The sequence below is a fragment of the Pipra filicauda genome, unplaced genomic scaffold (genome assembly GCF_003945595.2).
Source record: "Pipra filicauda isolate LSUMZ 115617 unplaced genomic scaffold, ASM394559v2 scaffold7_size6619720_pilon, whole genome shotgun sequence".
Taxonomy (NCBI): domain Eukaryota; kingdom Metazoa; phylum Chordata; class Aves; order Passeriformes; family Pipridae; genus Pipra; species Pipra filicauda.
Genome location: NW_024104976.1, coordinates 1,617,165 through 1,643,796, shown reverse-complemented (window position 1 = coordinate 1,643,796; position 26,632 = coordinate 1,617,165). Strand labels below are relative to the sequence as shown.

Genomic DNA, 26,632 nt, shown 5'->3' with positions numbered 1-26,632 from the left:
TGGAAGCACAGACTAGATTTATAGAGAACTTATAAAAATGCCCACAGTAAATATAAGGTGATAAATGTAACAGTTTCTCCAACCTGTAACACTAATCAGTATTCTGTTAGTTACTGTTTCAAGCAATGTGGCTGCTGGATCAGATGAAGGGATGAGAGAGAGAGCAAGCTCTGGAAACGATACATACTGCTTGTAGGTAGGGGAAAACCAGAGCAGAGAGCCTTCAGGGAACAAGTGTGAAGGAAACAAGGATACAAAGAAGCAAAACAGCAAAAGAGCAGAGGGAAGAAAAACAGGAAGGCAGCAAAGACGGGATGGATCAAAGCAAATCTCAGAAATGAGTGGGAGGCACAGAGACACGGAGAGATAATCAGTGGGAGCCAGCAGACACCATGTGTGAGAAGGGGAGAAAAGGAAGGGGAAGGGAAGGAAAAGGCTGGCCAGCCCGAGAGCTCTGCCAGCCGACCAGGAGAGGGAAGTTTGCCAGGGCAGGCCGGCCAACTAACTAGGTAAAAATGAGGGACAGAGCCAACTAGTAGAGAGCAGCCAGGCAGCCAAAGCCATCCAGGAGAGGAATGAGTGCACGGAGCAGGCTGGGAGCAGTTCCAGCTCCACCCAGGAACCAGGTGACCTGCGGGAAACACCCCCCTTTGCAGGAGGTGAATTGGGCATTAGCAGCACCGCCCCCTGTGCTCCAAGAATGGCACTGAGCAAGAAGCAAAAAGGTGCCTGAGAATGTCCCAGCAATGGGATGAGAATCTCACTGACACATCTGGCTATGCACTCTGAAATACTATCCACTAGTATCACTGGGTGGCCAAATGTGAATAAACAACGATTACACAAATGGCAGATATTAACGACCCATTTTTCTAAAAGGCATTTTCCTCGCAATTGTAGAGTTGATTTCCATATTCTTTTTCTACTTTGATATTTTCAAGTTGATAAGGTACAAATTATGTACCCCCATATCTTTAGATTTAAACTTTATACTTAATTAAAAAAAGGCAGTAAAATATATATATTTAAATTATTTTTGAGAAGAACAAGCTTCATTTCACAGTCATCAGACTGTTAAGCACATTCTGTTCATTTTTTTCTCCCTGTTAGTTTTGTTCTCCCCAACAAGTTTTCCTGCTTTAACTCAGCATCATATGAAGCAGGTACTTAGTTTGACAGGCGGTCCTATCAAGGAATCAGGGCTCACAGAATGAACAGGAATCAGGACTCACAGAAGAGAGGCAATCCAGATATAGGCAGTGTCTCAATGCTTATCTTACCCTTCTAGAAATAGGGTCTGATCCCCAGAGTAAGTTACTAATCCAATTCAACTCCCTAAACTCCTCAAGCCAAAAGGAGATTCCCAGCTGAGACAGAGGATACTTTACATATTAAAAGACAAATTCTGCTTGGGACCAAGTGCAAGAGAATGGTACGTGAAGGCAGCACCTTGGGTTTCCCACAACTGGTCAGAGGAGAGAGAGGAAGGGAAGCAGGAAGGAGTGCCCATCTACTGCTGGGGAGCAGTGAAGAGTTAAGAGGGGTAAGCATACAGAGTACAGCACAGTGCAGTTTAAAGTTCCTCTGTGGGAGCTCTGGCATCTGCCTAAGCTGCAAGGTTTAGCAATTACAGTGCCAATTTAAACTTGTACCTAAAAATATAGGAAATGTTTTCATTTTTAGTAGAATGGGTACATTTAACAATCTAGGTGGTCACCAATACACATGTGCATCAGTCCCATCAACGTTAGTGGAATAACAGACTGTTCTGAGTGGTGTCTAAAGTTTCAGCTATTTGTAAACCAGCACTGTGGGAAAACTTTTAGGCAGCTTTAAAAAAATTCTCATTAAACAGCAGACAGCTCATAATTTAAGACACTTCAGTGGAAGAAAAAACTTCCTCCTCACTATCAGAAGTATTTTGCACTATATCCAAAAGGTAAGTAGGATTTCCTGAAGAAATAATGCCTTTTATCCACATTCCTTGTCAGGAAAGTGTCTCAATATCTGTTTTAATAATTAAGTTTCAGGTTTCAACTACACTAGTGATAAATAACATTCGCATTAGAAAAATGTTTTTAGAGTATCAAATAGTTTAGTCTTATAAAATAAAATAAGCTTGTGGTGGTTAAACTACCCTTACATAAGAACATTTTATTAGTGTGTGAATATACTATAAGCTTAAGTTATAAAGATAATTTAGCCCACACGTCTGAAATGAGATAACCACTGGATTGGAACTCTTGCTTGGCAGGATGCTCATCTCTTTCTTTCCCCCATTTCATTTAATTAGGAACTTGAAATTGGATCAGCAACTTTTAAACAGCTGATTAAAAGGCCTGTTCACAAAAGTGATCTTGGTTATTTTTCCTGTGAGCATCAGGCTGCCCCTCTGCAGGGCAGCAAGCCCTCCTGACACACTGTGATCTCATTCCGCTTCGGAAGAGGTGTGGGAGAATCACTGCCATCCTGGGTACTGCACCTGCACCTCTGCAGCAATATCCCACCACTGCAAACCACACACAGGGCTGACTACTTAAACAAGAACCAACCAACCAAATAAACCCAAAACAACAACAAATAATAATAAAAAAAGACACAAAGACATAATCTCATGGAAAAAGGAAGGGACAAAACTCTTCCACATCCGCTCCAATTTGAGCATAACCTAAAACCAACTAAAATGCAAAGATCTGCTTACACTTCACCAGAGGCCATTGGAGGACACATATACAAACTTGTCTATGTGTTAACCAATGTACATTAACACACCTGCATTCTAAAACCACTTTGGAAATGAGAATATCATATGAAAGACTGTGTATGCAGCATGCAAACCCAAAAGGAAAAGAACAGGAAAAGAACATTATATTATAAAACTGAAAGAGGTTGTATTTTCTTTGCTATTTACTCTACTAGAATATTTCTTATTCAGCATCTTGAAATCCCTAATTGCAGTTAAAAATAAAATACCATTCCCTATAATGGCATTTTCTATACCCTACAGCCATAGATAAGAGTCTTCTTTGCTAAAACACATTCATATATGTGGCTTACACCTTTAAGCACTTCTAACTTTTATCCAATATTGCTGATTGGAAGTATTGTGTGGTAGCACAGCACAGATCCAATTGCTTTCTCAATAATCTTATTGAAATCTGGCTGACAAGATCTGATCAGGTCAACCCTGACTCCTGACTGAAAGCCCACCTAGGTCTTTGGATGTCCCTTTCATGTGAGTGTGTGTGTGAAACGAATGTACAATCTACCCTGTGAACTCAGCCAAACAAAAGGCTGTAGAATAAACATAAGCCATTCCCTGCAGGGTTGGGCAACAGTTTACACTACGTGGCAAATCATTACTGCTTTCGATGTTCATTGAAATGCCAGTCATCTCGAACTCTCGGTATTTCCTTGGATGCAATGGGCACTTGCCTAGAAATATCATTTGTGGTATTTCATGCAGGGTCACTGCATAACAGTTTCTAAGATTACCCAAATATTTATGAACAAGGAATAGAAGTTATATGTCCATATGCACAAACCCCACCTAATTAGTTTAAATTATTTCAGACAGTAAAAAACTCAATTCTCATATCACGAATTCCTTCAGCAGACAAACACAAAGCAGTCTCTCTGTAGGGGGAGATGTCAAAAGGAACTCCTGTAAGCTGCACTCCAGACAACTACAACTGAAGTGTCAAAACTACCTTAATTCTTCTCAGTAAGTCTCTCCTCCATTATACAGAATTCAAGGATGTGTTACCATTTTTTTCAAAGAGGACCAGGATACCACTCCTAACATGTTCTGGGTATGGTCAAATCATTGATGCAAAATCTTGCTGCTGTTGCAGAGTAACAAAGAGAAATTCCTCCCAGCTTGAGACTGAACGGGACATCAACAACGTAGGCTGAAGGAAGTTGTTATTTCTATTCAAAATTCTAAACAGCTGTTTTCAAGGCAGATTAAAAGATTTTTCAATGTTTGGATTCAACTCAAGAGCTTTATCTAACGCATACTTTGTATTTGAGTATTTGTTGAATTAGAAATTTAATAGAGCAGCTGAGTATTTTAAAATCTTTTGGAAGATGTGAAAAAGGGATGTGAACTCTAGCACACCCTGTAAAACATAAATTTCTTACCAAAAGAATATGTTATTCATGTGCTCTGTACATTAGGTCAATTATTACTCACTTTCTTTGGAGAACAACCAAGTGCCTCCACCCTTTATAACAGAGCACTGTAATCAACTGTAGCAAGAATAGCAGAATTATTCTAATACACATCAGTGGCTCAGGCCTGAGCTTAAAAAGGCTTGAACAGTAAGAGACTAAGATGGATTTGCCATCATATTTCCTTTTTTTTTTTCAAGAGGGAGAGAAATTAATGTTTCTTTGTACACCTTTGTAAATAATTTCAATTTCACATAAATAGGGGAAAAATTATAAAAAGGAATGCTTTAAATTTGCCCTCCAATTTAAACACTTCTACTATTTAATGACAAATTCCATAAACATTCTGATAGCAATACTTCTTCCATTGCACGTCTTTCATTTCTGCTAACCCAATTTAACCTCTCATCTTCCTTGCAGTCAGCAGCTGTACAAAGCATTTATTTTTTTTTTGTACTGACATCAGCAAGTGACTGAAGTGCTAGTGCTAGATTTAAAATGCCTTCTGAAACCATGAGTTTTTGTATTGAATTTGGAACAGAGTTTGATACAACTTGTACTGTTAGTTTAATATAGTATCACCTTTCACGGAGCCATATCTTGTTGGGTTCCTGCTGGGACCTGAGAGCTGAAATAGCACAGGGTTTAATGCATGGCACTTCATTTTGCCCAGCCTGGCTCAGGCCAAGAGAAGCATTTCAAATTATTTAGATAACCACACAGATTAAATACCCAGCAAGATAGCCTGCTAAGTCATTCATCATTTGCCATTCCTGGCCTGTGCTTGTGTCTAGCAATGTTTTTACTAGAAGAGCCATTCAGATGAATGGAATGCACATCTCCGCTGGGTCTCCCCTGCCCAAGCAGCAGTCTAAACTTCTCAACCTGTCTTCAATTCTCTTTTCCCAAGACTGTGAAAACTATTTGGCTACATCCCTTCTGACATCCTCTTCTTACCTATCTTCTCTCCTCACCTGTTTCTCTTGCTTTTTCTTTATGAGCCCAGATTTCCTCTCCTTACTTCAATGCCTCAAAACGGTCACAAATCATCCTCTTATTACTCCTCTATTCTTCAACTCAAGAATCAAGCAATTGGAATTAGTTCACACCGTGTGGTGCAATTCAATTCCAGACACAGCATCTACATCATTAAATTATGTCTTATCTTAAAGATTACTGGAGCCCAAGTAACCCAACATCAACTCTCCTTTCACTTACCTCATCTTTCACTGTCCATTTCAATAGCAGATCTTTTTGCCTTCCTGTCCTGTGGCCTGGAAGTAATTTTTGACCCTGTGGTTCCTTCTGAAGCCTGTATTAATCCCATTGTAAAGCTGTCATACTTCCATTTTACAAATCTCTCCAAGTTACCACTCATACTGTCCCTCCAGGACATAGAGATTCTCATAAAGGCTTTCATCATATCCCAGCAGGACAATTATAGTTCATTGCTCTCTGGTTTTACTATTACCTCTTATAAACATTTCAAGTTCAAGCAGTATCCTGTCACTGTACTGCTCAACTGAACTAAGATGTCTGGCCATATTATTCCAGCCCAAAGACAAATCCAACACCCCTTGAAGAAGCAGTTCAAGGTGCCTCACTTTAAGATCCATCTTAATTGCACTTTGAAGAAAGTGCACAACGTGCTCTTTCCACTTTACGTTCACTGCTTTGCTTCTTGCTGCCGTTCTCAGGAACGTAAGGAGACACAGGAGCTTTTGAGGTCCTGAAACCTCCTGTCACTGAGGGACCCAGCTGCCTCTTAAATCAGGTGAAATATCACTCAAGTACCTATTAGGTCTCCCCATTTTTTGTCTTAAGTGACAAGCAGGTAAGTACAATCAGTGTCCAGTGCAAACAGGAAAACTCCCCTTACAGTGTCTGTAGTTACTAGCAGTTAAAACCATTCCCTATTCCACACCCCATGAATCACTGTAATTTTGACAGCTTATTTTTTTTAAGATGTTCCATTTTTAGACTTCTATTAGGTAAGTACATTAGAAATTATCAGCATAACTTGTGCTTTCATTTCACAGCACTCAATCAGTTGTTGCCACAGGATAAATACTCCCTGTATTCTGGGTAGCAGAACACACAAATAAAATAAAAAAAACACAGAAAATCCAGAATTATGAACACTTTGACAATGACACTGGATCCTCATTAAATGGTTAGTAGGTCTGAATGATACAGCTGGAGGTTTTACAAATCACAGACTAACATATATTTTAACACACCCTCTGGTGTGACTGGCCACAGTCCTGGGTAACCTGCTCAAGCTGATCCAGTTTGAGCAGGGGAGATGGACTAGATGATCTCAAGAGGTCTCTTCCACCTAAGCAATTCTATAAGCTGAAATACAGTTAGAAATTATCCTCTCTCCCTGTAATTCTTACAGGTCTATTTTTTAAAAAATGTAAATGCATTGTTTGATAGGTGGGAGTTATTCCACTAAACAGCAGATGTGCACTTTAGTGTCTGTTTTTGCTGGAGATGAACTGATTTCCAAGTCTTGCTGAAAACTCATCTATTAGCAGATTCAGTGGAACCATTGTAAGCAGTAGGACCTACGTGGAAGGACTTAGGGCAAAAACTGGTGGCTTAACCTTGAGACCAAAGAGCACTATGAGATTCCTGTGTATAGAGAAACAAGAAAGAAAATGGTAAATCTAATAAAATACCACTGAACTTATGACCACTGCTGCAATGCCAGCAAGAACCCTTCTCCTGCTTCAGCTCAGGGGAGCAGGGGCTTTGTCCCATGCTGTGTGCAGTGGTGCAGGATGAAAGGATCAGCCACCACTTCCCCAAGGAGGCAAGAACTGTGAGCATACAGGTTTCTGCTGAGCTCTGCTTCCCTATGACTGTCAGCACCTCTGTGTTGGAAGAAAAAGCATTAGAGGGTCACAGAAGACCATTTGTTCCAAGGAGTAAGGAGCAAACGGGGACAGCACTAAATAAATGCCTGGCAGTCATTGGGTAAACTTCACAGAAAACATAAATGTTGGGGGCAGGACCATTACAAAACATGATCAAGACCATTTGGTAAGCCAGGCCTACTGGAGTTAAATGCTTTTTACAAACAGTGTCACACTCTAAGTTAAACATTCAGGGACAAGTAAAACTTGTAAAAAATTAAAAAGAGGCCACTCCTTCAGTATGGGACTTGTAATCTGAATTACATCACCAGGAAACGAAATTAAGGCTACGGCACAGCAGTCACACTAAGCTACCTGAGCTAGGTTAGCCTGGGTAATGCCTGCAACAGATACAAAACAAATGCATAAGGTCACATGCAAAAAACAGGTGCTTAAAAGGTTTCATATTTCTTTTCTGAAAATATAAAACCCTATGTGTATATATGAGTGTAAACACACATGCACTTTTAATAACTTTCATGCTTTTTTAAAATTACTTTTCCCTAGCCTTTGCACACCTTCCCACAAAAAGAAATACTGAATCTTGGTTTCTTTACATAACAAAATTCCACCTTTTTCCAAAAGGAATTTCTTCTGGATAAGGAGTGCAAAGCCAGACTCTATTTTACAGCACAGAAGAATGTGGAGAGTGATATTTCTCTCAGGGCTCCTTTCTTTTCAGACCTTATTTAGGCCTCTTTTCTTTTCCTACAGCATTTCTCTAAAGTGCCAAATGTACAAGTTGTCACCAAAAAAAAAAAAAATACAAAAACTACTCCGGCAATATTCATGAACTTCTCAAGGGCAACTGGAAGTGAGAATGTGCCTGTCCTTACAGCTGCCCTTTGGTAGTTGTTTCCCACAATTTTTTGCAGCATTTATGCTGCAAAAGATAGGAGATATCTTTCTAAATGCAACAGTTTAGTCCAGAAAAGTTTTAATTTTTACAGAGATTTCATCAGCTCTGTTACCAATATATTGCAAAAAAACTTATATGTGTCAAAATAGTCCCACTGACCACTTTGAGCACCTCTGCTTAAGATGCATTTTCATTAGCATTTTGCAGCTGACCTATATAAAAGAATTGTTTTACTTGGACATGCCCTCGTCAGTTTATCCTTGCATTAGGTATGATCTGTGATGTTTTAAAAGAGGTTTCTTTTTTTTGTTAGAGCTGACCATCATGAAAGTTTTAGATCACTTTAAAAAACAAAGAAAGAAAAAAAATCAAGTCCATAACCTAAACTTGACTGAGGCACCATACACACTGATATTTGTTTGTGTTGCAACTGAAACAAAAATTTTCAGTTTACCAGCCCAACAAGAAAAAAAAAAGCTATGAATGGGCGATTCACAAGGAAAACATTTGTTTTCATTGTAACAAATCAAAGGATTTCAGGTAGCTGTGCTTTCTTATACCAAAATATATTGCAGACCAGAGAAAAAGGAACGCTTTTCTCCAGGAATAGCTAAGCAAGCATTGTTAGACAAGTTCTCAGCTGCATTTACTCATTCCCTGTATTATGTACAACTCCAGGAGTCACCATTTTGAAAGCACTTTTTCTCTGGAAAGTTCCACAAGAAATTAGTTTTACCCACGTAGTGACCCAGAAATCGGGAGATGGTTGAAATCAGAAAAATTGGCCTGGTACAATGGCACTAAGAGAGGAAGAATGGCTTGAAGACACTCATTCTGAAGGCCTCAAATGCACAACTGTGCTGCAATGATAACCAACATCAGTAAAAGCTGATTCAATCTTTCAGCACACACAAAAAAGTTGACTCTCGTGATACAACACATCAGATGGATTCTTTCCAATTCTCCCTGGAACGCCACAGAGCACAGATCTGGCACTGCAGGCCATTCAGGGAAGACATGTCTCTCAACTGCCTGCACTGTGTATATAAAAGTTATATCTGTATTAATGTAACATCCCATAACCAAATACACAAAGACATCTCTCTGTCTTACAACTTCTACAAAACCTCTTGATGAAAGCACAGGCTCTGTTCTTCCTTTCCTAAGACACTACAATTCCAACTGCAAGTACCATGTGCAAGCAGAGCCAGCACAAGGTTCAGCCTATCTGCAGTGAGAGCAGAACCAAATTTGTTGCACAGCAAACACGTGCCACAGGCTGCCAGCACACTTGGAGGTAGGAGTCAGGTTCAACAACAAAGCTGTCTGCAGTTCCAGAAGGATGATAGTGATTCTCACATGAGTCCCTTCAATATCCTACATGCAAGAAACAAATCTTACAGATTAGAACAATGCAGCTATTTCATTCAAATGTTTTTATCCTCACTTATACCAAAAATATGGACTTCCCAATTCGTGATTACATTTGTATGCATCTCCACTGCTACAATGAAAATCAAACCAAACCAAAGTCCAAACAATACCTTATTGCACATCTAAAGGTCAGTGCCCTTAGCAGCCAATCAAGAAGGCATGGAAGTATAGAAAGGTCTGCCAAACAGTTGAATGAAAACTTTAGATTTGGATTTGTTTGACTGAAACCAAAACTCAATTTGGAACAAAATGTAAATGTTCAGCTTCATGTACAAAAGTTGGAGCCCTCACATCTCACATGAGACCTTAGCCATATGTACTTAATCATTTATGGATCTTGATTAAACTTTTAAGCACATATCCAAAGAAACATTTTAAAACTCACTATGTGATATTTTAGGATACACAAAGCATAGAGCAAGCAACACAGGACAGGTTATGGGGTGTGTTTGCAAGGAGCAAAACAATGGATAAAAGCCTTCACATACACACAAGATCCCTAAAAATGCTTTTTGGCATCAAATAACAGACTGAGCTGAGTCCTGAGTCCTGATCCAGAAAGCTATTGATTATACTGTTAAGTATGATGAAGAATTTTAAATCACACACAATTGTTCTGCAGAGACTAACTTCTCCACCAAAAAGCTGCAGCTTCAATTTTAAAAATTTAAAAACTCATCCACTTAATCTCAACCTATTTTACAGAAAAGATAATCCAAGACACCGATATTGAATTTTTGTTTTAAAACAAAAAGGTGACAACATGTATTAAAATTACTTTAAACTCAGTAAAACCTCACTCTGTGACTGAATGTATTGATATTCAGCCTGAAGCCATTTTTCATAACTTTTCAGGGTGAAAAATGTGTGCAAGAATCCTTATTCCAGGTCTTCAAGTTTAGCCATCCTTTAGCTTGCTGCTATAACACTGTACATGCATTCATGTTACAGGGCTGCAGAAACTACATGTCTATGTCAACAGATGTGTTTCTTGGAAGAAAGCTACAGAAATCAAGTTTATTCAAATGTTTGCCAGCTACCATATGCTGCAATACTACTTTAAATGCAACATACGGCTTTGGGAACATACTTTTACTGCTATCTACACTTTGTTATTTACTTTCCATTTAGACTAAATACCAGAGACGGGGCACACTAAGGGGTGTAGTGTCCTCTTTGTGAAAACGTTCTACCCGTTGTAGTATTTAGAAAGAAAAAAATATACAGAGCCCTACACCACTCTTGACCACTTTCAGCGGCTGCACTTTCATAAAGAGGCTCTGGGAAAGATATTTTTACATATGGCATTAATTCTGGGAACTTTTAATAATGGCCAAATATAATTAAAAATTATGCAAAAATTCCTGCCATGAAGAGAGCAGTACAGAAACGACTCTGTTTGAAGAAAAAGCAATCATTTGCTCATATTCTGAGTCCAGAAAAAAACAAAACACACGTGGTACGTTTTTGATATTTGAACTACATCAGGCCCAATTCTGCTCCTACGCAAAGCGAGTGGCAAAACTCCAGAATGCAGCAGGATTGAGCCCCTGATGTTGTCACAAGCATTCAAATAAACAAACAGGGCTCTAACACATTCTGAGCTTCCACTGTGTTCCTCTAAATGAATCCAGACAGAAAAAGAAAAGCATATTTCACTGCATTTCTGCAAGACAAGGATAACAACAATGTACAATTTTATATTTTATAGAATTCGCCGTCTCAAAGTATAATTACCCAAATGTCCAAAGAGAAAGAGTTACAAACAGTCAAGAAAGCCTTTATGCACAAGTTTGGAGGCACAGTTCTACCAAATCTGATAGGGAAATCTGATCTCTCTGAGCTCCTAACATCAATTTTTCCTATGGACTTTCATAAAGTCCATGATATAGGGATGTTTTCACATGACCCAAACATGGGCATCTCCTGTAGCCAGCTAAATCCCCCAGGCTCTTTCACAGATAATAAAAAGAGCTGTCGATGTTCTGAATCATCCTTAGGGGAACATAAGCTAAGTCTCTGCTCTCAAACTCTTCAGCAGCTTTAAAAGGAACTGCAGAATCTGTAATTCACTTGTTATTCAGCACTAGCAGACAAATGGCATAAAGATGGCATCTGGTTTTTAACCAGTGGGAGAAACTTTGCGTTGCCTGCATCTTCATTTTCTGTTACCTGTGATTTCTTTTCATTAACAACATGACTACTGATAAGCCAAAAGCTGAGTGCACCTCTTGGATCTTAACTAACTGTCAAAGCTTGGGCCAAAATCAAGTAAGGCCATTAAGCACTTGCATAATTTTAGGCATAATGGCATCTCAGGTTTGAGTTTAAAGGCACGTCAAAGCCCATCACTGGACCGCAGCCAGGGAACTCAGCACCTTCCAAAAGAAATCCCTGAAGTCCAAATTTTAACTGAGACAATATCCATGAAATATTTTCCTTCTTGGACTATGTATTTTAAGTGTGTCTTAAATGGCTGTAGGAGGCATCTTCAACTCCACTACACTTTTACTGTTGAGCTTATGGCAAGTCCACCTTTTTTGAACGCTATCCCACAGAAAAGCCAGGTCTGTTGTATTTATGATACACCTGCATGCACTTGACAATACACCCAGGTGGCTTCTCCTGCTTTGGAAAGGTGCCAAACACCACACCCAGCAGCTCACGAGTTAACCATATATGTGTACTGCTTAGAGTTACCCATCCAGCCCTGGTGAAGCCAATCTCACCAGTGACATGGCACACACTCCCAGAACGTGAAGAGGAACCCCACTGATAAAAAAGAATCTCAAAATTCCTTGTGCTCCTGTTTATAGTGTTTATAATGTTACACTAACATTAACACTTCTAAGACACACAAAAAGCAACTCGTGTGCCAAAGCTGTCCAAGGCCAGCTGCTACCCTCTCAAAGAATGACTGAATAAATACATAAAAATACTCATGCCACAAATTGGATGGAGTTTGCTGCACTGTGAAAGCAGCAGGTCTTTCACCAGATAAAGCCCTTTCATTATGCATGTATTTGATGCTATTGACCTACACAGAAGTCTTTTAGATCTTCATTAACAACCACATTAAGTCAGCATTTCCTGAGATAATGCCAACCAGGGTGATTTGTATTATAAATATGACCAAATGTATGGAAAAACTACTTAAAACAGAACTACATGACTTTGTATCTAAGAAACTTGCTCTAACTTTGTTCTAACCACCTGCAACATTTTAACTGTTTTCCCTATCAGACTACCAGAAAAACCTCATTATTTGGTCGCCTCAAATTGTTTTATTCCAGTCAGTTCTAAGCTACAACACATGCAGCAAAGGCTGGAATTTTCTTTGGTCTGTGACGTATGTGCCACAAGCACTGTGTGATTGTTACTGTTAGCTGATGCTTGTAGAGAAAAGCAGGGGGTGATTTGCAGCAGTAAATGACTTCCATAACTGTGAGCCTGTGGCATGGCATAACAACGACATCAAATCACAGCCAAACAGATGGAGACTGCACATGCCACAGAACTATAGCACTTCACATTACCTTTCTATTCAGCAATGGTGTTTTCAAAACAATCATCCTCTCCTGCTTCCCCCAGAAATGGGATAGTTTAAGAGACTGTTTCTCTTCAAGAATTTCCTTTTTTTTCCCCTTCTCCATGCACAGAGATGCTTTGGTTTTGTTGTTTTGTTTCCTCCCCCTTTTTCTTTCTAATAAACACACGGTTTTACTCTACAAGGCATGAATCTTGTCAATTTACTGGCTAACATCCATTCACATCAGAAGCCCACCAGGGAGTGTCACAAATCCACATAACTTTCCAAAGCTAGATTCAAAATATGGACCTCTTACTTAGCTGACAGCTGTGTAAAATCATATGCAGCCAGACAACTCCCCAGTGACCACACAGGTGCATGTGCGGAACAAGGCAAGTTATTCTGACTAAGACCAACATTAGTTTATACTTGAAAAGCTATCTTCAGAAAAAGTTTTTCTGATGGCATAATGTGATTCTGAGACAAAAACCACCACACCCTTTTTAGAGGAGGGGAACATATTAGCTCAGCTAGGTAGAGAAGCTGCAGGAAATCTGTGTGAAAGGAGTCAAATTTCAGAGGTTTTCTAGGAAGATATGACTATCATTTGGCCTCAACACACCAAGTGAGCATTAGCCAGAATTCTACAGCTCATTAACAGCTATTTTCTCTTTCATTGATAACTACAGAATCAAACAGATGTTCTAAGTAAAAAAGTGCCTATGGACAAGGTATGTAAGTCACAGATTTCCACCTCAGTTGTGCTCAGTAACATGCATGGGATTTCAGGACAGCTTGGTTTGGCTCAAATGGCTCTGTGTCTCCACCCACCAGAAGGCAGGAGCCCTGAGGGGCAGGACCAAGGCTGTCAGTAGGATTCAGCCTAGAAACTCGCCCAAATGCCAGAGAGTCAAACTGGACTCAGATCAGCCAACACAAAAGTAGCACTGAAGTCTTCTTAAGGCTCAAAATTTCACCCATGAAGAACAAGCAGAAGTTCTTTGAAATTCCAAGTCTTTACAGTACTGTTCAGTGTATTCTTACCTATAAGCCTTTTTTCTGTTCAAACTTGGGATTTTTAACCTAATTTTATATTTCTCTAACTCCTCTCCAGCAGTAAGATCCCAAGATTCAGAACAGAGCTACTTTTAATCTTTGGAAAAAATTCACCATTGGTTTGAACTACTCTTATAACATCTGAGTGGACTACTGAAAAGACTTCACACGGTGCCAACAGCAATTTTATCTGCTGTAGGGAGTGCAGGAAATGCCTGCTTCATCCTGCCATCTGTTGTAGCACAGAACAAAGGGCTTTGGTCCCCCAAGAGTTGTTGTTCTGCATCACCCACCTGTGCTGCCCACATAGAAAAGCCAACCTCCTCCAGGTGCAGCACTGACAGTGGAGATCATCTGACACAGCCACTGAAGAAATTTCATGTGCTCAGCACATCCTCCACATGCAAGTCCAAAATCAGATTATTAATGTCTATTCTATCATAGATATGTAACACAACCTATTCTATGAGTAGTATGTATTGATTTTCAACTATCATAACCAATTGATCTAACAAATGAAAATGTTTTATTTTTATTTTTACAAAACTCAACAGGGCTATTCCTAAACATTGTTCACTATATTGCTCGCAAATGAACCACTAAATTGGTTTAATAACCTCCAAAAAATCCACACACTAGATAAGACAGTTGGTATAGCTGTTTTCACTTGAAAATTGATGAGAATAAATCTGTACAAAATGGAAAGAAAAATTGAATAAACTCTGCCAAAACAAAACATACCAAAGACAGAGGCAAGATGCTGCTTATCACTGGTGTGCAAATGTATCAGATACAAAGAGCTTTTCTGATGACTTAGAAGCTGAAGTTTGAGTAAAAGCACTTATCGATAACTTTCATTTGCCACCACTTCCATTGGAGTATTTTCATTGCAAAAAAGTAAACAATTGCATCTGTGTTTCATCCTGGCCTCTATCCTTATGAAGTTCATGCTACTTAAAATTTACTTTCAGTCTTCAGTCTAACAAAACCAAACACAACCAATTCAACTATAGAACACAGCAGGTAATGGCCCAACTGTTGGAGCAGGGGGTTTGCCCCAGAAAATGAAAACAACGTTTGGTAAACCTCCCATGAATTGAAGAACTAATTACTAAAATTACACTAATCAGCACTTGTGAGATATAAAAGTAACAAAAGAAGGTAAGATTGAATGTTAGGTTTTAAATCAAACCTAAAGCTTGCTTTCTTACCGAAAATGCCATTTAAGAAATTTCCTATTTTGCGTTTTTCCATGGCCAATATCTCCACAATGTTCTTCAACTGAAGTTTTCCTTTCAGTAAAACATCCTTATGCTGCATTCTACAAGAACACTAATGCTGTTTTACTTTATTCATAGACAGCAATATTACCATTTTATTTTGTATTACCATTTAAGTATTTTTAAGTTACTCTTAAGCAAGTTGTAACACAATTTTTTCCCCACTGATTTCGGGCACATACCTCTTTCACACTGGGGTCCAGTAAAGCCATACGTGCAGGCACATCGGTTTGGAGCCACACATCTCCCGCCATTTAGACATCCATTTTCACAGACAGCTGGATCAGAGGGAAGGCAAAAGTAATCTTTATTGAGCTACTGCCACAAAGACATGAAGGTATGTACTTGACCAGCTTCACTAAAGTGGTAAAAACGGTAAACATAACAGGATAGGAAACCTTTTTCCTAGAATCTACTTACAGTCTTTTCTTATTTCCTGGCCTCACTGATATCATGAACTCATCTTTTCAAGGGAGCAAAACATAAACACAGTAACAACCACAGCTCTTCTGACCTCTCAGAGCCTTTCTCTTAGGGATGGCTAGACAATCCCATAACCTCAAACTAACATCTCTTTCAACAAATAAACACTGACAGAGACTGCAGATAGAAGATGCAGAAAAAAAATCTTATCTCTAAATCCTCAAATGTATTTGTTCCTCTAACATAATAATCCAGTATTAAAAGGCTGTTTGCTGATGTTAAATAATTCATACTATTAACCAGGATAGCAAAATGTAATCAATATCTATTCTGACTATATTAAACCAAGATATTCTTCCCCTGTACAATGCTGTCACTAGATTCAGGACCCAATTTTCTTCAGAATAAACTCCAAAAGCAGTTGCTCTCAAAAATAATCAGAAAATATAACATGCACATGAAAAAGGAGATCTTTAAATACAACTTGATGGTCATTGAGTAATGTTATTCTTTGTTCCCTTTCACATTCACTTCAGTAGAAAGAAGATTTCCATTTATCCTCTTTTATCCACTTGATATTTCACAGAGAAGGCAGAAATACAATTCTTAATCCTTTCACCATGTGATCCTCCTCCAGATTATTATGGTAAATTCCTGGTCCCAATGAAGTTCATGTAAAGTGTGCCATTGATCTTGACAGAGCACAAAAGGTTTTCATTAAATGAGCTAAACACATTTTCTCTGTCAGACCAATAGTTCACTAGATAGCAATGTGACGACCTTGGTTAAAAGCAGTGTCTACATCCTTATTTGAGCTACTTCACAGCATTCCAGCCAAGAAGAGCGAGAGACTACTAGAGTCAGCTTGGGAGAAATTTTAAGCAGCAGATCCAGGAACACTTTTGGCTAAGGATTGATTGAGGAAATAACAAAAAAAATCTGTCTGTCACCTCTAATAAGACATCACCAAAATGAGAATATATCTCAGGCATACTAGCTAAGTCTGATGCAAATGCTGAAATGAAAACAACGCTTTGTATTAAAAATCTTAATTTTGTCTATAAAATGAAAACTGAATCCCATGTACACTCTGGATGTATGGCCTACTGCTCTAGTGAGTTAAAAGTCCTGGAGGTCAATGGCAATAATGGTAGTGTGAGAACTACAGGATCAGGTTATATCCAATTATTACGAATTCATATGATGTTTATTTTAACAGTCCTGATCAGAAAGAATTCGCTCGGCATTCATTACAAAGTAATGTGTTTTTCTGTAAAACTCCACTACACCTGATAAAAAACAAGGTCAACAGCAGTTGAAATTTAGTGCTAAAGGGTGTCCAATCCACACATCACAGGATTACTTAACTGTGCACAGTTTGTACATTCACAGAAGGGCACTTACGCTGTCCACAGTGTGTTCCTGTGTATCCCTTCTGACAGAGGCAATGGTCATCACTGCAGCTCCCTCCATTCATGCACCGGATGTTACAGTGTTGTACTTGAAAAGGAAAAAGATTTTCCTCAGTTAAATCAAACCAGTCAGAAATACTTAACTGTCTGCTAAAGGACTTAACTTTTTTTTTAGGGATTTATTCTGTGAACAAGAAAGTATTAGAAGTCAAGGATGCACATTTTAGGACAGATACTACACTGGCACTACAGAACACAATAGATTTATAGTACCTAAGGAATATAGGACATGGTGCAAGAATTTGATGCCCCCCTCATTCACTGAAGTCAAAGGCATTTTATATGAGTATAAATCCACAGAGCTTTTTTCATAGTTTGCAATGATGAGAACAAGCCATTAGTGAGGGAACAGTACTAAACTTCTGGCAGATACCATCAAAAGGAAAGGGCATCTTATCATCTGGGAAACTGGGGAGGGAAGTATTAAAGGGAAGCATATAAGGAAGCTCCTGAAAGACAGCCTTCTTTTGCCAACACATACAATACCAGAAGCTGATCTGGCCAGGTAGGACTTGCTGCATAAAAAGAAAAAATAAAAGAGCGATTTCTTTCTTTATGTCATCTATGGGCTCACCCCAGCAGTAGAGCTGCTGCCAGCTGCTGTACTTGGGATCTGCAGAGCTCACAGACAGCATTTCCCCAGAGCCAACAACCTTCCCCTGCAAGGGGCAGAGGCAGGGGAGCAGCAAACTCTCCTCAGCTGCAGCCCCACCATTTATAATAGTTAACAAGCAGCTTAAACCCCATGCCAGCAAAGCATGTCTGTGCTGCATTTCTCCAGTAATAAGGAAAAATATATTTTTTAACTAGATGTTAGGAGCAACTAAAAGTATGTCAGGCTCTTCATCAGGCACAGAGAAGTGGGCAGGCCTCCCAACAAAGTGAAGTCCTTACAGGTCCTGCTGTCCAACACAGCTGTGAACTGGGGCCCGCACTCCAGTAAGCAGCTGGGAAATGGTTTTCCTCTTAACAGGAACCACATGAAAGGCTCCTCCCCAGATAGGATTACGGTCTGATCAGCATTTCAGTAGACTGTGATGCAGCACTGGATACCTACAACATGCTGTTTGAAATGCTCAGGATTGAAAAATAGAAGTTGCATCCCCATCAGAGCCTGTTGCTAACAGGTGTTATGCCAACCACAGAATTTTTCCTCTTGCACAAAACCCTTAAGCATCATTTGGCTTTTTACAGTTCAGAAGTATGTGAATGGAATTTTATTTTTAAGTAGAAATAATAATTTTAGCTGTATTTCCTTCCATAGCAATATGAATCCATAGAACAGAAGTTAAACATGAAACTAGAGAAAGGATTTAAAACAACCTAGCATTTAAAGCACTCCCTTCTTAATTCTTCAATTATAAAAGTAAAAACTGTGTATTACATTTCTTATGTGTTTAATAGTTACAACACATCTTTGTTCTACTTTGGATGTACTTCAGTACTTCAGGCAACAAAAATGTACTAACATTCCTCAACAAAAAGTAAAATTGTCTGCAAACACAGAGTGAATATCTGGTGAAGATTTTTGGACTATGTCCTAAGTAGGTCAGAAAAAGGTGTATAGTTACTTTAAAATGTGTAGTTCAACTTAGCTTTATACAATCTTAGAAAAACAGAGGGGATTACAAAAAGCATAGGAAATGATATCATCTGTCAAGCAGGGAAGGAACTTAAAAACCACAAACTGATTTCAATTAGAGCAAGTTATGCCAAGAGCTAATTTCCATTCCCACATGAAGACCAAAGCCATTTAAATAGTTTGAGCTACATTCGAGATAAAAAGGTTAACAGTAGCTTATAGGATGATTTTCATATTATTTGTTCAAGTAAAGTAAAGTATATTTCCCCATTTTGGGATAAGGAGTGGTTTTACACATAACACACACACACACACAAAGTTTCCATAATTTGTCCTACTGCTTCTTAAAAGAACTTTTCCAAGGTAAAATATTACTTCCTCCTTTTCAAACTAAAATCATTATGGGAGATTGCTGGGACACCAATCATCTTTATTAAAATGAGCCATCTAAATCAGTGAGCTTTCTCCCTTATTACCAGGCAAGAAAATCAGTGGCATACACTTGGTAAACTAATTACTTATTTTCTGCCCTCTTTTGAGGGAATGTTGAAAAGAGTATTTCCAAAATCATACCGACTATTCTGAAACATTACCCTTCCAAAAGTTTATAGAAACACATTCAAAGGCTGTCTGGAGCTCAGATGATGATGTTAAGAATGCATTTTTGAAAACTAGCATATTAATGCTGGTCCAGGTTCTCTTTTCTCAGCTATATCAACAATTCCGCTAATGTCCGTGGAGATATTCCGGTAAATGAAACAACCTGTTCCAAGATATCACATTGACAGAGACGCAGGGAAAAAGCACAGGAATTACTATAAGGCTGGTAAATCAATGCATATACCTTTGCCTTAGCATGCACAGGAAATGTTAACATTCATAAATTATTGCTTTTAATCAATTATTGTTCTTTTTCACATCCAATTTGTAAACAGTCTGCACTGGAAATGTCTGAAGTCAAAACAGGAATAACTTTAGGAACACAGCTTTGTAACCCTGCAAAAGAGCCAGAGAGACCAAACATATCAACACAGGCTTTGTGTGTGGGCAATAGTTGTGCTTTTTATCAAAGTGAAACAACAAGCTCTCCACTTAAGCACAACAGTTCCTGACTTCTAAAATAAATACTGGGCAAAAGTGAGTAAAGCCTTCATCACACCCGGAGCGCTACCACAACCACAGACGCTCACAAAACGTGCAGGAGCTCACCAGGCAGACGAAAGGTAACACACGTGCCGTCTACTCTGCGATCCCAACCTAAGGAACACGAGGTGCGAGGGTCTGTATTCCTGAGGTGGGAGAAGCGCTGGAGCCGCTGGCCCAGCACCCCGGGCCGAGGGCGCGGCAGGGCAGCCAGCGGGCACCGCAGGAGAGGCGGCCTCTCGCCTCCGTGCCACTGCCGAGGAAACGCTCCCAGCCCCGGCCGTGCATGACGCAGGGCTTTCCCTGCCAGGAGCTGTAAACAAGGAATGACGGCCTCATCGCATCCCAGATGCTCAGCGTGCTTTCTCTGTCGAGTGACTGACTCAGGAGAGAGATGGCAGCCAGCGCCAGGACGGGACGCGGGCCTGAAGCCCTGCACGGGGTACAGAGAAAACCCGCAGCAGCCTCAAAAACTCTGGAAACATTCAAAATTCAAGACCTTACACCACCTCTGACAGCAGCAGAATATAAGGGAAGGGGCTGAGCTCTAGGTTTTACTGCCATTGAGTGCACACCTCCCATAGCACCCGAGGAGTGGGGTCCCGGGGTGCAGAGCCAAGGCCCAGGCTCAGCCCCCACTGCGGGCAGTCTCTGAGGAAGACTCTGAGTGGGAAGTCTCTGAGGAAGAGTTCAGTCCTCAGCTGTGCCTCTGATGCTGTGGCAGGGGAGCGGAGCAGGCCCTGCTGTGCAGTCAGGCAGCGTAAGGAGCTTGCTGGAGCACACACTTGTCTCCACAAGCTGCCACTTGCAGCACCCACCACAGCTCCTGCTGCCTCTGTCACAGCTCCCTTCCTTCAGAGACAGCCCCATCAGCAAACACCTCCTCTCTTTCAGCCAGCCTAAACCATTCTGACCACACTTGCTGGAAGCAAAACCAGCGGCTGAGCTCAGAGACACACCTGACCCATAACCCTGGGGGCAGCAAAGGGTGTCTGATGCCAAAAGAGACACCATCCTCCTGGTTCCCCCCCTGCTCCCACTGGGCAGAGCAGCAGCTCCAAACGTGGCAGGATCATAGAGCACGAATGCAGCACAAACAGGGGCCCAGCTGCAGCCCCAACACACAGCAGCCATGGCCCGGGCAGCTTGGGGGGCAGCAGAAAAGCCACCACCACGGAGCTGGCATAGCACGGAGTGTGGGACCTGTCCTGCAGCATGGAGTGTGGGACACCTCCGCTGGATGTCTCCCACAGCAAAGAGTGTGGGACATCTCTCACAGCTGCACCTGTGCAGCATCAGAGCGCCCACAGAGCCGGGGAGGGGGGCCCTCCACACTTGGCAATCTTATCTCCAAGAATGCTGTAAGCTTACCCAAAAATTCACTACTTACACAGAAATAACCACTACTCAGCCAGCAAGTTTACTGATGTCACTAAAATCCCTGCTGAGAAAACCACCAGCTGATCTTTTCAACCACAAATCAGATTCCTAAAGCTGACTCGTAACCAGAAAAGTCCCAACAACTGACCTGTGTGAGAATCAAACTTGGAGGCTTTGTTTTGCTCTCCAATCCACATGCTTCCCAATCTGCATTAAATATTCGATATCAACAGATAACCAGTCTATAAGAGTCACTGTTAATTTACTGTCAATGGGTGTACCTGCTATAAAACCTCTGCCAAGTACTGATTCTTTAAATACTAAAGACACACGTAGCTTAAAATATCCAAAGGATGCCTCAGATGCATCTCATAGATCAGAAGCTATACATTTAATTCTGAGAAATCATGGCATTTTGATTCATACTTATGCTTTTTATTTTAAATGTGAAAAATTTGTATCATTTACATTTTATTTTTTCATTATTTTAATCAGTTTTCTTCTCATTTGTTAAAATACATAATTAATATAAGCTTTCATGAATGCATATTCTGAAAAAAAATTAACTGTTACCAAAGGCAGTTGACAGTAACCATTTGATGTCAAACAGTATATTTTGGTTTTATGTTTACTTTGTTTCCTAATAGCAGATCTAAGTCATTGTGGTCTATTGTGTAAATATGTATTCATGGATTTTGTCTACAGTGCCAACAAAGCAAATGACTTACATAAAGTATGCTCTGTAAGTATTAATGATGTGCTGGATCATAAAAAATATTACACAAGAGTGCACAGAAGCAGTGGAGTCTTTTCTCTCTATTGCTTAAGGACATTTTTGCTTTTAGAATTGGTATGTTTTAATAAACAAAAGAGATGTAACCACATACATAAAATGTATCTTAATTTATTGCAGAAATTGAACAAGATATAAACCGTACCTATTATAAGCCAACTGCTAAGTCTATTTGTAAAGTGTTAAGCAACACTTAAAAGGGGGAAAACGAGTGTAGCAATGTAAGGAAAATAATGTCAGCACTGAATAAGATTTATGATTAGTAGAATATTCATACCTAGAAGTAATTGTCAACAACCAAATTAGCTATGTCACACAGGCTTAAGAAGCTGCTTGATTATAAACTGTAGTTAAGTCCTGCACCCATTTATCTGTGCTCCTCCAATGAAGGTTTAAACTATGGAGATCAATTGTAGAATATTTCAGAGAAGGAACCACAAGAAGAACTGTGACTTTACTCATACTTTATTTTTCTTTTAAGTCTCTTGACTCATAAAATACTTCAGTGTGGCCAAATTAAAAAGTTAGGTAATACTAAGGCCCACTCATTCCTGCTTTTTACAAAGGTACCAAAACATGTAGCAGATGTAGGGATACATCTCTCCTTGTGTACCCAAAGGGTACTTGGGAGAAGGTCATACTTTCCTTTACTGGCTTACAAAACTAAGGCATATGCACCCAGTAAAGCAGTAGCTGCAAACCCAGGCACGAACACACCACCACACATGTTTCTGCAGCATTTTGCACCCATTCCTCCTTCCAGTACTCTTTGAGAACTCCATAGCTCCATACCCTCCTCATGCTGGCCTCTCCCTAACAGACATCACAGGAGCCTGAGAAAGGGATTGAACTACAAAGTACAATATTTACCATTTTAGTACATGCCATTCCATTACATTCCACAGTTGTTTTTGTTTTTCCACTGGTATTGCATAAAAAGGATGCTAAAACCACAAGCTGAAATGGTCAGTTATGTGGTAAAACTCTTATCAACCAGGAAAGCAAAAAAAAAGGGCAAGGTAAAAAATACAGATGCAAAGCAGACCACACACTGAGTCCCATAAGATATTCAGAACTAAAAGGATTACCATTTAGCATAATATTACAGACCTCAGCTGAGTGCATCCCCCACTGACTTCAGTTAATATGTTGTTCAGATAATTAAAGGGTATTTGTGGGAACCAGTTTCCCCCAAAATTCTTCCCAGAAACTTCACATTTCATATAAAAATCAAAATCTTCTACATTCTAAGAGACAAGCACCACACTCTAATGAGAATACAGAATAAGTACTTTACAGGTGGCATCTCAGATATGAACAGATATTATCCCAAGCAAAATCCTACTTTATATCAAATACTTAACTCATGTTAAGCCATTGAGTTCTCTGGTTCACTGAATGAATTTAATTTTACTTATTTTTCCCTGGATCTGGGGAACCTTCCTTGAAAATCTGAAATCCAAACATTTCTGGGAAAAGTCATCTCTCTGAAAAGCTTCATTTTCAGAGCATCTTTTTTTTTCTGATGAAAAGTGTTCCACTTAAAAGCCTTGACCAGCTCTGTACCTCTAGTACCTACAGAAGTAAGACGAGATTCAAAAGGTGTGAACTGAGCCTGGCAAGGAAATGTAAGGCCTATGTAAGTAAGACAGAGCACAGCGTCTGCCTTATAACCCTCGAAATCAGAGGAGAATTACAAAGCATGTCCAGTTCAGCCAGTTGTCAAGAGTCATCCCGCATTACAACTTTTGTGCTGTATACAAGAGCAAGTCTACTGTTGAATAGAGGTAAGGCATTTTGCAGAAAGCAAGGAAGACTGGAATTAGTGTTACAAAGTGCCAAATGAAAATAGCTTCCAATAAGACTAATTTGGTTTTGATTTGGCAAAGAAAGTGTCTCCAATAGCTGGTCTGTGAGTCACTCTTCAGTTTCATCATAGGAGACTACACTTTCCTTCCTGTGGTAAAAGTATGTCTGGTGACTCAGAGGTTATTTGTCTTAAATATTGACCACTGAACTATTTTACATACCTTAGTAGCTTCACAGACTCAAAAGAGCAATATCAAAGACACAGAAGAAATACTTACTTGATTTTGAACCACAGGAGGGGGCTATCTGACCATTTGGGCATGTGCACATGTTTGGTCTAGAGCAAAATCCATCCCCACAGGAATGTCTGCAGATTGCTATAAAGAAAACATAAATGCCTTTAAAATATGTTTCAAAAACCCCAAACACATAAAAAAACACCTGATAGAAAATTCAGTACCATAACAGAAATACAAACAAACTCATTAAATCGCATACAACAGATCCCAAAACAGTTCCTCCTGTTCGTCTGCATCTTTATAGGGGACAGCTAAAACCTAGACCTTCACTATCTGCTATGAAAAGGTCTGGGAACATGCCACAGGCCACAGTAGATATAGGGAGATTTCCTTGGAAAACTGAAACTGTTGTCCATTTTACCAGACTAATCTTGGAGGAAGGATGGCACTGAAGCAGCATTACAATGCTTCCTTTATTTCTGCACCAGACACACAATAATTCCCAGCTGACAGCACGTTGCCTCAGTATCTCTGGAGAGTCTTATCAGCCGTAGGCAAAGTGCCTTTAGGAGTTATTTCTGGTATGCTGTTCTGTTACACACGAGTATGGACACAGCACCATGATGCATGTATATTTATATCCCTACATATATATTTCAGGGATATGGTCCAAACAAGCAGAGAAAATGTACTTGTTGGCCCAACGCTGTTGCCTCCTTCCCTTTACTTAAATAGATTAACATATTCCACAGCTACTCACTCCCGAGAGTTCACACACCCCTTGGAACCCTTTACCACAGACTTAAACAGAACATGTGGATAAGATTAATCCTTTGTTAAATACTGGTATCACATCACTGTGTTGTAGCCCACAGACCTTTGTAAATTGGCTTAATATATTTAAAATGGTAAAGAAATGTACAGCTGCTATTGAAAACATACAGCAACACATTTCAGTTCTGGTATACAATTAAAAATACCCTGACACAGAGGGACAAAGATAAACCTCAGTCATAACACATAACTAGATTAACTTACGGACTATGCATTGGTTTCCACCAGGTAAAGTTTTCCATCCAGGGCAACAGTAGGCATTGTAACGTGATCCACATACATTTGGCCTGGGAAAAAAAAGGATGAAGTCTTATTTTTACCCAGCAATATGTTGGAAAAGTAGAGGCATAAAATCAGAAAAAGTAAATCACTGCAATATACATTTCAATAATTACATTTAGAATGTTGTACGTTTTTAGCAGAACTGTATGCCTGTGGCTGATGTTTTTAGGTAACATACACTTTTACAAATTGAAGATTACATTACAAACACAAAGTCAGATCAGTAACATCTGAACAACAGCAACAGAATGGGCAAACCTTGTCTCATATCACCCCATATCTGAAGAATTAACCATACAGGTTTTTGAGCAAAACTAACATTTAAATATAAAATAAGGAATCATATCCATCATCATTAATGAGCACAGAGGAAATCTAGTGCTCTTTGAGTGGTAATTTTTAATTTTGCTTTCTCTTCTTTTCTCTAAAGCACTATTACTGCTCTCTGTTTTGTCCATGAGCAAAACTACGTATGTATGATTGAAACATGCCAACCAGAACATTAGCCAAAAAAAAAGAGTCAAAATGTGTAAATTACTAACTACCAAAAAAATCAAGGATGTGGGTATATGTAGAGCAACAGGATCCTGTGAAGTGAGTATGAAAGGTCTACTGCCCTCCTTAAATGATGGATCCACAGGACTTTTTCTTTCCAACCCTTTCCTCTCATACACATTTACCCCATCAAATAACTTTATCACGAGAGTTTACAATGAAAGCTGACAGGACATGACACTATTCCTATCATGACTTTATTGGTAAAAATTGATAAGTTGAAATTATTCTATGCCCCTCACAGATAATAGATATTTTAAATCTATCTTGTCTTATTTATTTAATGCATCTATCCATGCAAATAAAGCCGGTAAGAATAGCTTCAAAAATGGCAACGTGTGCCTTCTTTTGTTTTAGGTCTAATAATCTTACCGGAGGAAAATTTTACAACCTCTATTAATATTGTGAGCAATTACCAATAGATTAATGCAGCTAGAGCTAGCTATAAACTTCCTAGAAACTGCTTTATTAAAATATTGTATACAGATTAGAGACAGATTTAAGTGTTTGCTGGTTTAGGAAGGGTTTTCTATTATTATTTTGTCTTTAGTCTTTCAGAAAGTTCTTCATTCCCAGAAATGCAATGTCAAAGTAAACAATCATTACTTCATATGGTGAGGCAACTTAAGACAAACAATCTCAATACATACAAACATTTCTCTATGCACATTTTCTAATTAACAAATTTTTTATACTCTATTTATTTAGGGATATGCATTGCTAATGCAGTTTCAGGTATTCTGATTACACCAATTGCTGTGACACTTACTCTTTCGAATTACATGTTTGGCCAGAAACCACTTAAGTCAAAGCAAACACTGCCATTACCTTCCTCTGGTTCTGCATAATTACAAAGTGGTAACTGAGG

General features: G+C 39.4%; 1 protein-coding gene across 6 annotated transcripts in view; it reads right to left on the bottom strand.

The window, feature by feature from the left end:
• Window positions 1-26,632, bottom strand: part of FBN1 (fibrillin 1) — a 148,613-nt gene that overhangs the window by 107,578 nt on the left and 14,403 nt on the right. For all 6 annotated transcript variants that reach the window (XR_005566766.1, XR_003542735.2, XM_039390052.1 and 3 more), the window contains exons 3-6: window positions 25,132-25,214; window positions 24,133-24,231; window positions 17,080-17,175; window positions 15,435-15,530 (exon numbers count right to left, since the gene is read on the bottom strand). Coding sequence is in view for 4 of the 6 variants with exons in the window: in XM_039390052.1 (XP_039245986.1) it covers window positions 15,435-15,530; window positions 17,080-17,175; window positions 24,133-24,231; window positions 25,132-25,214 (374 nt within the window). In the remaining 2 variants the exon portion in view is untranslated. The remainder of the gene's footprint in view (window positions 1-15,434; window positions 15,531-17,079; window positions 17,176-24,132; window positions 24,232-25,131; window positions 25,215-26,632) is intronic.